The 12,151-nt window shown below is 41.2% G+C and overlaps 1 protein-coding gene across 3 annotated transcripts in view; it reads right to left on the reverse strand.

Moving 5' to 3' along the window:
* LOC147316645 (whirlin-like) overlaps positions 1 to 12,151 on the reverse strand; it is a 70,945-nt gene that overhangs the window by 35,982 nt on the left and 22,812 nt on the right. For all 3 annotated transcript variants that reach the window (XM_086313188.1, XM_086313187.1, XM_086313189.1), the window contains exon 2: positions 2,506 to 2,682. In XM_086313188.1, coding sequence (XP_086169314.1) covers positions 2,506 to 2,682 — 177 coding nt within the window. The remainder of the gene's footprint in view (positions 1 to 2,505; positions 2,683 to 12,151) is intronic.

Genomic DNA, 12,151 nt, shown 5'->3' on the forward strand with positions numbered 1-12,151 from the left:
TTTCCTGTAAATTCTGTGAATCTCGGGCAGCTCGACTTGCCTGAAGTGTTTCCAGCTCTGCATCCTTCACCCGGAGTCGAGCGTTTTAACAGATGCATGAAACTATACATTTTTAGACATAAGCCGTATTTATTACACGGCGTGCTGCGGGGAAAAGCCTGTTCTAACGTTTGAGTCTAAGGTTTATTTTTTAGCACCTGGCGGCTCTTTTTTACTCTTATTTACTTCTCATCCGTAAATAATCTTTCACGTGATTCAGTTTATTTTGAAAAGTCTTGATGCACGTGCAATCATCCAGGAAAGTAAATCTCCAAAAGTTGATTCTGTTCTTCTGGACGTAGCGTTTTGTGGGAGAAACGTTTCGTCACTCATCCAAGTGACTATTTTGAAAAGTCTCAACAGGATCTTGAGCTTTATTGTGAAAGGTTTATGTGGAACATAAACAAGCGGACACGCGATGGTGTTACCGTCGTTGTTGCTAACGACAACGCATAAAAACAGGCGCTTGTCTGTCCGTAGTGTGGTTATATTAAATATAAGAGAAAGAGAGAACTTTAATAAATGAATATAACCACTACAGTGACCATCAGAACCATGAACAAATATTGCCGTAAACAGTTTATTTTGCGACACCACGAAACAAACGACAGCGTAAAATGAAACGATAGATGTTTTTATATCGTCATCCGATATATATCGTTATATCGAACAGCCCTATGTGAAGGTGATTTCTATTCATCCTCACTGATTTAAACCAAAGAAAACTGAATGACAGATACTCTCTGAAAGGTTTGAATTCTACTGATGCCTCTTACATCACCGAGAGTCCATTTCCAGTGTTTGTCCAATGCAGTGCGGCTTTTTCATCACACTGGTATGAGTTGGTGTTTGGGCGGTGATTCGCTTCTGTGGCAGGTGCACTCTTGCACTTCGTGAGGACACTGCGTGCACTCACTCATGAGGACGGAGCAAAATGATCACAAACAGCTCTTCTACTGTCTTTCACCATGATGGTGTTAAAAGCTCCATCCAGCATTTTATTTTTCTGTGGTCTCTGCATTTCTTGTATTCACGAATAATTCCCATTGTGGAGAATGTAATAGTCCAGGATCCTTCCAGACTCCAACCGAAGGCCTTTTCTAGGGTCTTCATCAAAAGGAAACAGACCATAATCTGAAACCTGTCCATTTTGAGCTGGTCTCTGATGATCAGTAGGACTGTAGACAGCCTGCTGTCAAAGCAACTTTCTTGACAAATTTTCTTGCCAGGCGATATGGACCTCCACCTTATCCATCCATCCACCTCCAGTTATCCTTTTCAGGGTGGCACTGGGGGCACTGGAGCCTATCCCAGCTGACTTAGAGCTAGACCTTATAGCTGAGAAAAATCCAGCCTTGGATATCTACTGTAATAAATGTAATATTGCAGGATAAATACAGTTGGTGACAGTACAGGTTGTTCTTACACATATTACCAGGATGAGTAACTTGACTGTGAAAACACTCACCTGATGAGTTTACTTTGTGCTCTCAATACATCTTTAGATTTGTTTTGAATTCAGACACGAGATCGTCTTTCACTCTCTGCTGCAGGCTGGATGCTTTAAAATAGCAACATTTGAACTTTGTGACTCTGTGGCTCCAATGTAAGACTTTGAATATCATGTAATCCAAGGTTAGTCCAAGTATGTACATCTTTACTCATAGTATGAAGTGAACAACATAAAGTAATTTATTTCTCCTTTCATTTATTATGTTTTCTTATATTTATACTGATTGAGGAACTTTTGGATAATTTGTCTATACGTAGTTGATTTTCAATGCTGCCATCACCCACATGTTGCCTGCATGTGTGTAGACCTGAAGACACTGCATGACGGCAGAGACCAGAGTTCTGAAAGATTCAGTTTAAAGACTTTCAAACATGAATGTCTGTTTTCCCCGAGAAAGCATCTTCAACAATGGTGTTCTCTATAAGCGAGAGCTTTGACAAACATTTAACATCTTTCAGTAATTTCACTGGTTTTCTTTCCAGACTTTGCACATAATTACACTCATATAAAAGTGACATCCTCTCAAATTTGGTCTACTATGGGAACAGCAAATGACAATGTAGAGTTACAATGCAAAGTAACAGGATTGATTTTTTGGTGAGTCATTTTGAGCAAACCTTTTCTTTGCCAGCAGTCACTGGATGAAAGACCTGTGCTGGGTGATTTTATTTTAGGATGAGTCTGTCTTTCAAAATGTCGGCAGCAAAGGTCATGAGGACCTTAGAGGAATATACTGCAGCCCCAAGCTGACTGCTGTCAGACGCAGGAGGAGGACCACTGCAAAAACCTGGTAATAAATCCTTGATGATAAATAGTTCTGGATCTGACAGCTGCTTTAAAAGAACTCTCGCAACATCTTTGTTTCCAGTGACAACAGTCTCAAGTGTTTGTATACTTCAATCTGCTGGTCCTCCATATTTCACCACCAATACACAATTCCACTTTGTTCTTACCGTTCGCTCTTCCATCCTGTGCCCGTGCCTTTGACTGTCTTCCTGGCTATCAGGTGGCGGGGAGACACTCCGGCCCTGCGGGTCCACCCAGCTGTACAGATTATTGGTGATGTAGCCGCCAGGAGTCGGTCCCATGGAGCACACAGACATGTTCAGCGTCTTGCATCCTTTCAGCACCTGTATTCCAAGGACAGTGACGTTGCAGATTCCATTAACGTGCAACAGCAGACTTTATACCCTCACATGTGTGTTATTTCATGTTATTTTGACGCTCAATAAACAGCGACCCTGAATGTAATATTTTATTGCAGAGAAGTTTGGCCTCTGATTAATCAGGGCTCCGTATGCTCTTATTTCACCCGTCCAATTCCACTAGTCACCGGAAAAATACATTTTAAGGAATTTGACATCTCTGAAAACATTTGGAGTCAAGTAAGACGAAAGAAAATTGATAATTGACTAATCAGCTATTTGATTTGTATGTAAACAATGCCATACTGTTAGCTTTTTGTTGTTTGTTTGTTTTACTGTAGATTACGCAAAAAGTGGCAGATAGAGGACAAATGAGACCTTGAAGCATCAGTTGAAGAAGTTCAGACTGTTCAAGATGAGCTTTTGTTTGGTGACATTAAAACACACCGACAACTGACAGGAGCTGAGACCAGAGACGGAGAAAAATGGATCCAAAAAATGGATTTAAATGTTCATTTTTATAAGACCTACAAGAAGTTCAAACTCCATGGGCAAGAACACAGTTTGTATAACTGAACAACACATTTGCAAACAGGGCAAGCTTCTCATACACAGTGTGCAGGTGAAAGACACAATAACATGATGCTGTTTGAATATTTCAACAGCGCTTGGTCTGATGGAGGTTAAACTATGTATATGTTTGAACAGGAAACGGGACAAGACCAAATATGGAAGCAAAAACATTAAAGAACAAAACATGCATGTACATGAAGGACAAATAATGGCTTTTATGGCCAGTTTTCCTTGTTTTAACACTCTGTTTATCTTCACTACAATGAAATCTTTTGTATTTTCTGAGTCATGTATTTTCAGTGGCTGAGCACCAACAACACAAATACAGACAAAAGTTTGCATTATTACTATTTTATTCAATATATTTTTGCTACTTTTTGCTACTGTGGACCCTACACAACTAAAAACTGTATACATGGGACTACATGTCTACATGAACTTAATGTTACCAATGAACTCTCTTAACAGGAAGAACCAGGCAGCCATCTGCTCTGACTGATGGAGGTGAGGAGACGTAGACAGCGGAGATTCATAATAGAGATTTACAATAGCTAATGATTCCATTCAAAGTGATATATAAACATGAAGGGGTGAGTGAAGGAGAAACACTGGGAAGCAACTGTTGTTGTGATTTGGAAACATAAACATTACAAAACAAACCATCATAAACAATATAACTTTATATAAAACTGAGCTGAATTCAAAGTCCCCTGCAGCTCCAAACTACTGTGCACTTTTTATGTTTCTTCTGCCTTTTCGTTGCATCCTCCTGCAACGCACTGATCACTTTCAGTCATCGGGAACTAACAGGCATCGTCCTTTGCCTGAACCTAGACTTTACTTCAGATTGGACCGACCGGGCGCTCCATTTGTTATTTCAGCAAGTGATGCAAACAGTGCAGGGAGAGGAAACAAGAGCAAGGATGAAGAGCTGTCTATCCAATCCAGCGGCGAAACCAAACCAGGCCATGTCCATTCAGCGCAGGCGATTTTATCTACCTCATGAGCTAACACTAACCATAGTTACCATTGTTTACATTCGTCCGAATGCTAACGTTAGCACCCAACCACTTCCAACTTATTATAAGTGAACAGCAGAGAGGGACCTGTTGGGCGTCCATGTTGTTGCTGGGAACTTTAATAAGCCATGTTTGAAATCTGTACTCCCCAAATTCCACCAGCATGTTTAAGTGTCCTACCAGTGGGGACAGGACACTGGACTGTGTGTACAGTAGCATCAGTGCAACATCCCTCTGCCACTGTGGACAATCTTACAACCTCTCTCCACTCCTCATCCCTGCCTCCACCCCCTCAAGAAACAAACCCCTACAAGCAAATTAAAACATGACCAGGTGATGCTCCAGCTACAGGACTGGTTTGAGCTGACAGGTCCATCTTTGAACATCTTGACCTGGAGACTTTCACTCAGTCTGTGCTCTTCTACGTTAAGTGCTGTGTAGAGAATGTGACAGTGACTAAAACCATCCAGGTTTTTCTTAAACGAAAACCTTGGATGACGAGTAAAGTCCTGGTTCTGATCAGAACACATAACTCAGCCTTCAGGCTGAGGGACAGTTCTCTCTACAGCCAACCTGAGGAGGGCTTCCTCAGAGACAACAACCCCCACCAGGTGTGGAGAGGCATCCAAGCCCCCCAACCCCCGACAGCAGCCTAAAACTCACAGAGGAGTGCAACACCTTCTTTGCTCAGTTTGAGGCTGATACAGACTGGTATAGACATCCTCAACTACAGACCTGTAGCCCTCACGTCTGTAGCCAGGAATTGTTTTGAGCAGATAGTGTCTCAGCATATCAGAGGCTGTCTAAACCCCTCCCACGACCCTCATCAGTTTGCTTACAGAGCAAACGGGGATGCCACGACCATCATCCTTCAGTGAGAGCTGACCTATCTGGAGAACAGGAAGATCTACATGAGGATGCTCTTCGTGGACTACAGCTCAGCTTCCAACACCATAGTGCCACCAAACTGGACCATCTTCACCTGTCACCTGCTCCTGAATCAGCTTCTTAACAAACCAACATGTAAATTTTTTGTCTCAGAAACTTTTCTTACCACACCTTTTCTCTTCATTCAAGTTTCCACTAATGTGTTTTGATACAGGACTCTGTGAACAGCCAGCCTATTCAGCAGCGACCATCTGTGGGTGATGGAGGGTGCTGATGTTTGTCACCTGCACAGCTATCAGATGTGTTTACTGAACTAGGCGAGAGATATGTGGTATTTATACTGTTGATTTGCTCTGACTGGGCTATATAAAAGCTTTCCTTTTTGAAATAAGTTACAGAGAATTATTTTTCTTTTTTTCCTTGTGCATTAGTATGTTCACACTAACAGAAATGACTGAATAACACAACACAGGTTAAACTGTTATACTAACGGGGCAGACCATAGCAAAAAAAGGTAATAACAGGGAACATGGGAACCATAGCCCTGCCCCCCATGACACAAAGCTGACGTGTACCGTAAACCTACGCATACAGGTCAGGATTTAAGGTTTGACTCTCATCATCCACTGGAGCACAAACTGGGCGTCATCAGGACGCTACAACACAGAGCGAACACCAAGAAGAAGAAGAAGTCACTTCGATAAGTGATGAAACTCCAGACGTCCAGATGAACAGAATCTATCACATATGAATACACTTAATGTTTCATTCAGCTCATGCAGTTTATCTTCAGATTTGTCCTCACTTCATTCTTACATGAACATCCATGTCCACATAATTTGGTTTTAATCCAGTTGCACAGAAATGCTTTCTTCGACCCTTTCTCTTCAGAACTCCGTGTCTGCTGATCAGAATATAATCAATGCAATTTATTTTATTAAATCATAACTTTAAAGTCAGACATTCTTTTAGATTAGTGGCTTCTTGGTGTTTGCACATGCTGCACTCTGTTTTAGCACTCTGTACCACTTTTAACAACAAGGTTGGATGTTAAGATCTTTTAGTCTCTTTCAGGTGCGATAACAGGTAAGCCATGGGTGCTTCAGTCTGTCTGTTATATGGTGTTTCATGGCTTGCAATGTTCTGCTAGTCCTAAAAATGCTACTACCTTCAATCAACTGTTCATGGAGCTGTTCTCTTGCTTGTAGACTGACAGTATACGCCTACTTCTTCGACAGTTTTTCAACTTGACTAGATGAGTAATTAAGTATTCTTAAAGCAAAAAAAGAATATGTTTTCAGAAACTTTAGTTTCTGACACAAAAAGTAATTAACCAGGGAGGCAAAAGGAACAACTTTGTTTTCCCTTATGTGATAACTTTATAAGATAAACTCGAGAATTTTCTCCAAGTGTCACAGTGAAGTTCAGAACCAGCAAAGCCCTCAGATGAAACCCGTTCCTCTCCAGGACAAAGCACAACCTAAACCATATAGTGTATGCTGTGCAACACAGTGGACCCTTAAAAAGATCAAACGCTAAGACCTTTTACCCTCTCTATAAACTTTCATAGACATGCAGGAGACCAGGTCAACAGGGCAGTACATCAATGCCCAAAGGAGAAAGGACACTATTTCAAGCATGCTAATATTCCCATTAGGATCCAGTGGAAAACAGCCAGTGGAAACTGTGCCACCACTGGCTGAAGACAAAGGAAGAGGAAGGTTTGTTAAGTGGGAAAGGACATTTAAAGTCCCTGATGATAGGAACTATGACTATGATAAAGGGAAAGGGTTGGCTTACATGATGGAGAGAAGAAAACTAAATATACTGTGTAAAACCAGATAAACGGGAGGTAAGGCCAGGAGCACTGGAGGCAGATTCAAGCTGTTCTACCATGGTGTTGGTAGAAGAAAGAGGATATAAACAGGATTGTGACGAGAGTGTCCAAAAGGCTCATGAGTTTGAAGCTGGAAATTGAAGGGATAATATTAAATGTTGACAGTAAATATGCCCTTCAGGTTGGATTTGTACCACAGGGACCACCGTTGCCTTCAAATTCCATATCTTCTCTAGGTATTCTCTAAGCCCCTGCAGTTTCTTCTAATGTTCATTTTTCCTTATGTTGCTATCACCTAACTGTCGCTACGGCCTTCGTCCTCTGCTTGTCCACCAACACTACATCCTGTTGTTTAACCATTAGCAGGTTTTCTGTCTGTATCTGGAAGTCCCTCAGGATTTTGGCTCGGTCATTCTCAAACACCCGAGAGGTTAGTCCGTGGGCCATATTTGGCAGAGATGTTCCTGTACTATGCTAGTCACTTAGTTCCATGTAACTCCCTGCTAGCATCTTGCACCTTGTTTTTATGTGCTGGATTGTCTCAGGGGCATACCTGCACAACCTGAGCTTTGAATTTGGCCTGGTGTAGTAGCCTCTATTAATCTTGTGCTTAAAGCTTGTTCCTGTGATTACTCTCTGCTGTCGTAACTTAGTCTGTATCGCAGTGTCAGTAGTTTCCCGTTTTATTTTGGTATCTGTTCTTCCCTGTATCTTGTGTCTCTATTGCCTCAGCCTTCCCTTGCTTTTTGTCACATTCTCCTGTGTGGTTGTGTCCTCCCTCCCAGTATGTTTTCCTTGTTGAGTTCTTTTTAAAAATGAAAAATGTATTTTTCATGAGTGATCTGGGCAAGAGGGAAGAAGATAACCGTTCTATGCAAATATCTGAAATGGACGAAAATTACTGGATTGACTATAATGCAGAACAGAAAAGCAGGTGCAATAATGGGTTATAAAAATATTTGCAAAACAGGTAATTTTTTTATAAGCGAACCCCTTCATAACTTCATTTTCTTCATAACCTTTATATAAGCTAAGCCCTTCGTCTGTTTGAGTACAGGCACAGGAAACATAAGCAAAGACATTAGAGATAATAAAAAAAACCCAAAGAAATATCTGAAATTATTTTTGGCACACATTAACTTTTTGGCAAAGGTGAGTGTGTTATCGCTGGCTGTGCTGTGCAGCTGAACTGGGCAGATGGTTCAAAACGCATCTAAACATTAAATAAAAAGTGAAGGCCTGAAAAGCAGTGCGGAGGAAGTAAAGGGCTTTAAAATGTGTTTCTTCTGTTTTTGTAGCCAGCTGTGAAACTAGTTTTATCATTACAAACTTAACCTCTTCAAAAAAATGGTGTCTTTGCCATTGCTGCACATGTTACAGGTCCGGGTCAAAATGAAACCTTCTGGCAGTGCTAGTGTTAAATGTGTTATCCTGTTACTGTTTATATTAGTCTGCTTGAAGCATCTCACATCTCCTTGTAATGAGTGAAGCAGTGGTAAAGATTGGAATCAGTCACCTCACTTCCAGTTTTTCATTGTGACATATTAGGCCTCAAACGTTATCAGTCACATGATCACAATTTGATACAAGCCGCTAAAAAAGCGCGAAACAGGCTTGGAGCCTCAATGTCCCATCGATAATAAAACCTCTTTTTACTTTACTCCTCTTGTTACTCCTCGAGTCCTGCTTTCTGGGTCCAACTCTCCCAGCAACACAGCCAGCCCTGACAATTAGACTTCTCCACAGACAATAAAATAACTGACCCAGTTAAGCTACAGAGATTGATAGTGGTCTGCAACTAGAGCTTCACTAACAAATGGCAGACAGAAAATGCTGGATAACAAAGTATGTCACCGCGGGCGAGTCACTTTTCTTTGTTCAGCCTTGCATCATAGCAGTGCTGAGGCAGAAGTAGCTGTTCTATTCTGAGCTCAGTGTTTCTGCAAGCTCAGAGCCATCCAGAGCAGGAAAGAATCAAAGATGGTTGCTGAACAAGCAGAGACAAGTGGCACTCAAGTGCAATTTGAGCTATATATGCTTCCCCACAATGCTTCAACTGTGAGGGAGTGGGTGGAAGAGGAGCTCTTAGCAGCCCTTGCATGGGGCTGGATGGGTAGGTGGTTAAAGAGAGAAAAAGAAGGGAAATGTTTCTATGATAAAATGGATTTATTTTTATGCTGGAGGCGAGGTGATTCACAGGACAAAATGACAGTGCCGAGGTCAGCACTGGTCACTCAGATTATAAGGGCCACAGTGAGGGCCCTTAATTGTGACTGAATCACTACTTCTGCCTCTAAGCATTGCTCATGCTTAAGTGTCGGGTTGTTTTCTACTCTTTCTGCAGAATAAGAAATCTGAAACGGTCCAAGAAAAGTCCAAATCATTTAAATCCTTTTTTCATCAGGTTTCATGGTTGATGGTTTTTTCATGCTAGCCTGGAGAAAACAAAACACAACAAATAAACAACTTGATTCATGCAGGATTTAATTATTTTTAAATAAATCTATACCAGTATTATTTCATTCATAATTATATCGATTCGCTGGCTCAGCTCAAGTTGTTACTTGCATGTTAAATTTAAAGCTTAATCTAATGAACATTAGTAAAACATGTGTAGTGTGTTTGTGTGTACCAACAGCAATACACACACATGTGTAAATCTTTCTCAATAGTCTAAATTTGTAGTCGGCTGCTTTGATTTGGTTTTCTCTTCTGCTACGTGGCACTATCTGTTTGTGTGTCTGTGTGTGTGTAGATGTGTCGACTGTCATCTCTAATCTGCCATGCCAGCTGTTTTCCTGCACTTCATCTATCATAGTTGCTGCATCTGAATTCTCTTTCTCTTGCTGCCTCAGTCTCTCTGAAGCCCACAGACATGTATGTGTACCTGAACTGCAGATTCAATTCAATTCAATTCAATTTTATTTATATAGCGCCAAATCACAACAAAAGTCGCCTCAAGGCGCTTCATAGATACAGAGAAAAACCCAACAATCATATGACCCCCTATGAGCAAGCACTTTGGCGACAGTGGGAAGGAAAAACTCCCTTTTAACAGGAAGAAACCTCCAGCAGAACCAGGCTCAGGGAGGGGCGGGGCCATCTGCTGTGATTGGTTGGGGTGAGAGAAGGAAGACAGGATAAAGACATGCTGTGGAAGAGAGACAGAGATTAATAACAGATATGATTCAATGCAGAGAGGTCTGTTAACACATAGTGAGTGAGAAAGGTGACTGGAAAGGAAAAACTCAATGCATCATGGGAATCCCCCGGCAGCCTACGTCTATTGCAGCATAACTAAGGGAGGATTCAGGGTCACCTGGTCCAGCCCTAACTATATGCTTTAGCAAAAAGGAAAGTTTGAAGCCTAATCTTGAAAGTAGAGATAGTGTCTGTCTCCGGAATCCAAACTGGAAGCTGGTTCCACAGAAGAGGGGCCTGAAAACTGAAGGCTCTGCCTCCCATTCTACTTTTAAATACTCTAGGAACAACAAGTAGGCCTGCAGAGCGAGAGCGAAGTGCTCTAATAGGGTGATATGGTACTACAAGGTCATTAAGATAAGATGGGGCCTGATTATTTAAGACCTTGTATGTGAGGAACAGGATTTTGAATTCTGGATTTAACAGGAAGCCAAAACAGGAGAAATCTGCTCTCTCTTTCTAGTCCCTGTCAGGACTCTTGCTGCAGCATTTTGGATTAGCTGAAGGCTTTTCAGGGAGTTTTTAGGACATCCTGATAATAATGAATTACAGTCGTCCAGCCTGGAAGTAATAAATGCATGAACTAGTTTTTCAGCGTCACTCTGAGACAGGATATTTCTAACTTTAGAGATGTTGCACAAATGGAAGAACGCAGTCTTACATATTTGTTTAATATGTGCATTGAAGGACATGTCCTGGTCAAAAATGACTCCAAGGTTCCTCACAGTGTTACTGGAGGCCAAGGTAATGCCATCCAGAGGAAGAATCTGGTTAGATACCATATTTCTAAGCTTTTCAGGGCCGAGTACAATAACCTCAGTTTGATCTGAATTAAGAAGCAGAAAGTTAGCGGCCATCCAGGTCTTTATGTCTTTAAGACATTCCTGCAGTTTAACTCATTGGTGTGTGTTATCTGGCTTCATGGACAGATAGAGCTGGGTGTCATCTGCATAGCAGTGTAAATGTATGCTATGTCTTCTAATGATGCTGCCTAAGGGAAGCATGTATAATGTAAACAGAATTGGTCCTAGCACTGAACCCTGTGGAACTCCATAATTAACCTCAGTGTGTGAAGAGGACTCTCCATTTACATGCACAAACTGGAGTCTATTAGATAGATATGATACAAACCACTGCAGTGCAGTACCTGTAATACCTACAGCATGTTCTAATCGCTCTAATAGGATATTATGGTCGACAGTATCGAACGCTGCACTGAGGTCTAGCAGGACAAGCACAGAGATGAGTCCACTGTCAGAGGCCATAAGAAGATCATTTGTAACCTTCACTAAAGCTGTTTCTGTGCTGTGATGAGCTCTGAAACCTGACTGAAACTCTTCAAATAAGCCTCTGCAGATGATCTGTTAGCTGTTTGACAACTACTCTTTCAAGGATGTTTGATATAAAGGAAGGTTGGAGATTGGCCTATAATTAGCTAAGACTGCTGGGTCTAGAGATGCTTTTTGAGTAAAGGTTTAACTACAGCCAGCTTGAAGGCCTGTGGTACATAGCTGATTATTAGAGATAGGTTGATCATATTTAAGATCGAAGAATTAATTAATGGCAGGACTTCTTTGAGCATGACATTCCCAAACAAATATTTCTTTGGTACGTTTTCTATAACAAATAATATATAAACTAATAAATATGCATTCACACCTAGTCTGCTGTGAGAGTGCCGGCTTGCTGCTGCAGCTCCTGCAGTTTCTTGTGTTTTTCTACATAGTTTCTTATAGTTGTAGATAATGTTTTTAAAATGTTAGTTTTTAAAAACTATGGACCTTAGTCAATTTTTCTGTGCTTTTATGGTGCTCACAGGCTTTTTTCATGGGGGTGGGGGGACCAACAGCTGATGAAAACTGACTACAAGCTGACTCTGGTGCTACTCCTAAAAAGCCTTTGAAAAAAGGTGTGTTTTTAAAAGTGATTTCAAGTG

The sequence above is a fragment of the Aulonocara sp. 'chitande type north' Nkhata Bay genome, linkage group LG12 (assembly GCF_057382095.1).
Source record: "Aulonocara sp. 'chitande type north' Nkhata Bay isolate Kocher_YH1m ecotype deep benthic linkage group LG12, A_spYH_male_GT1.1, whole genome shotgun sequence".
NCBI classification, from domain to species: Eukaryota; Metazoa; Chordata; class Actinopteri; order Cichliformes; family Cichlidae; genus Aulonocara; species Aulonocara sp. 'chitande type north' Nkhata Bay.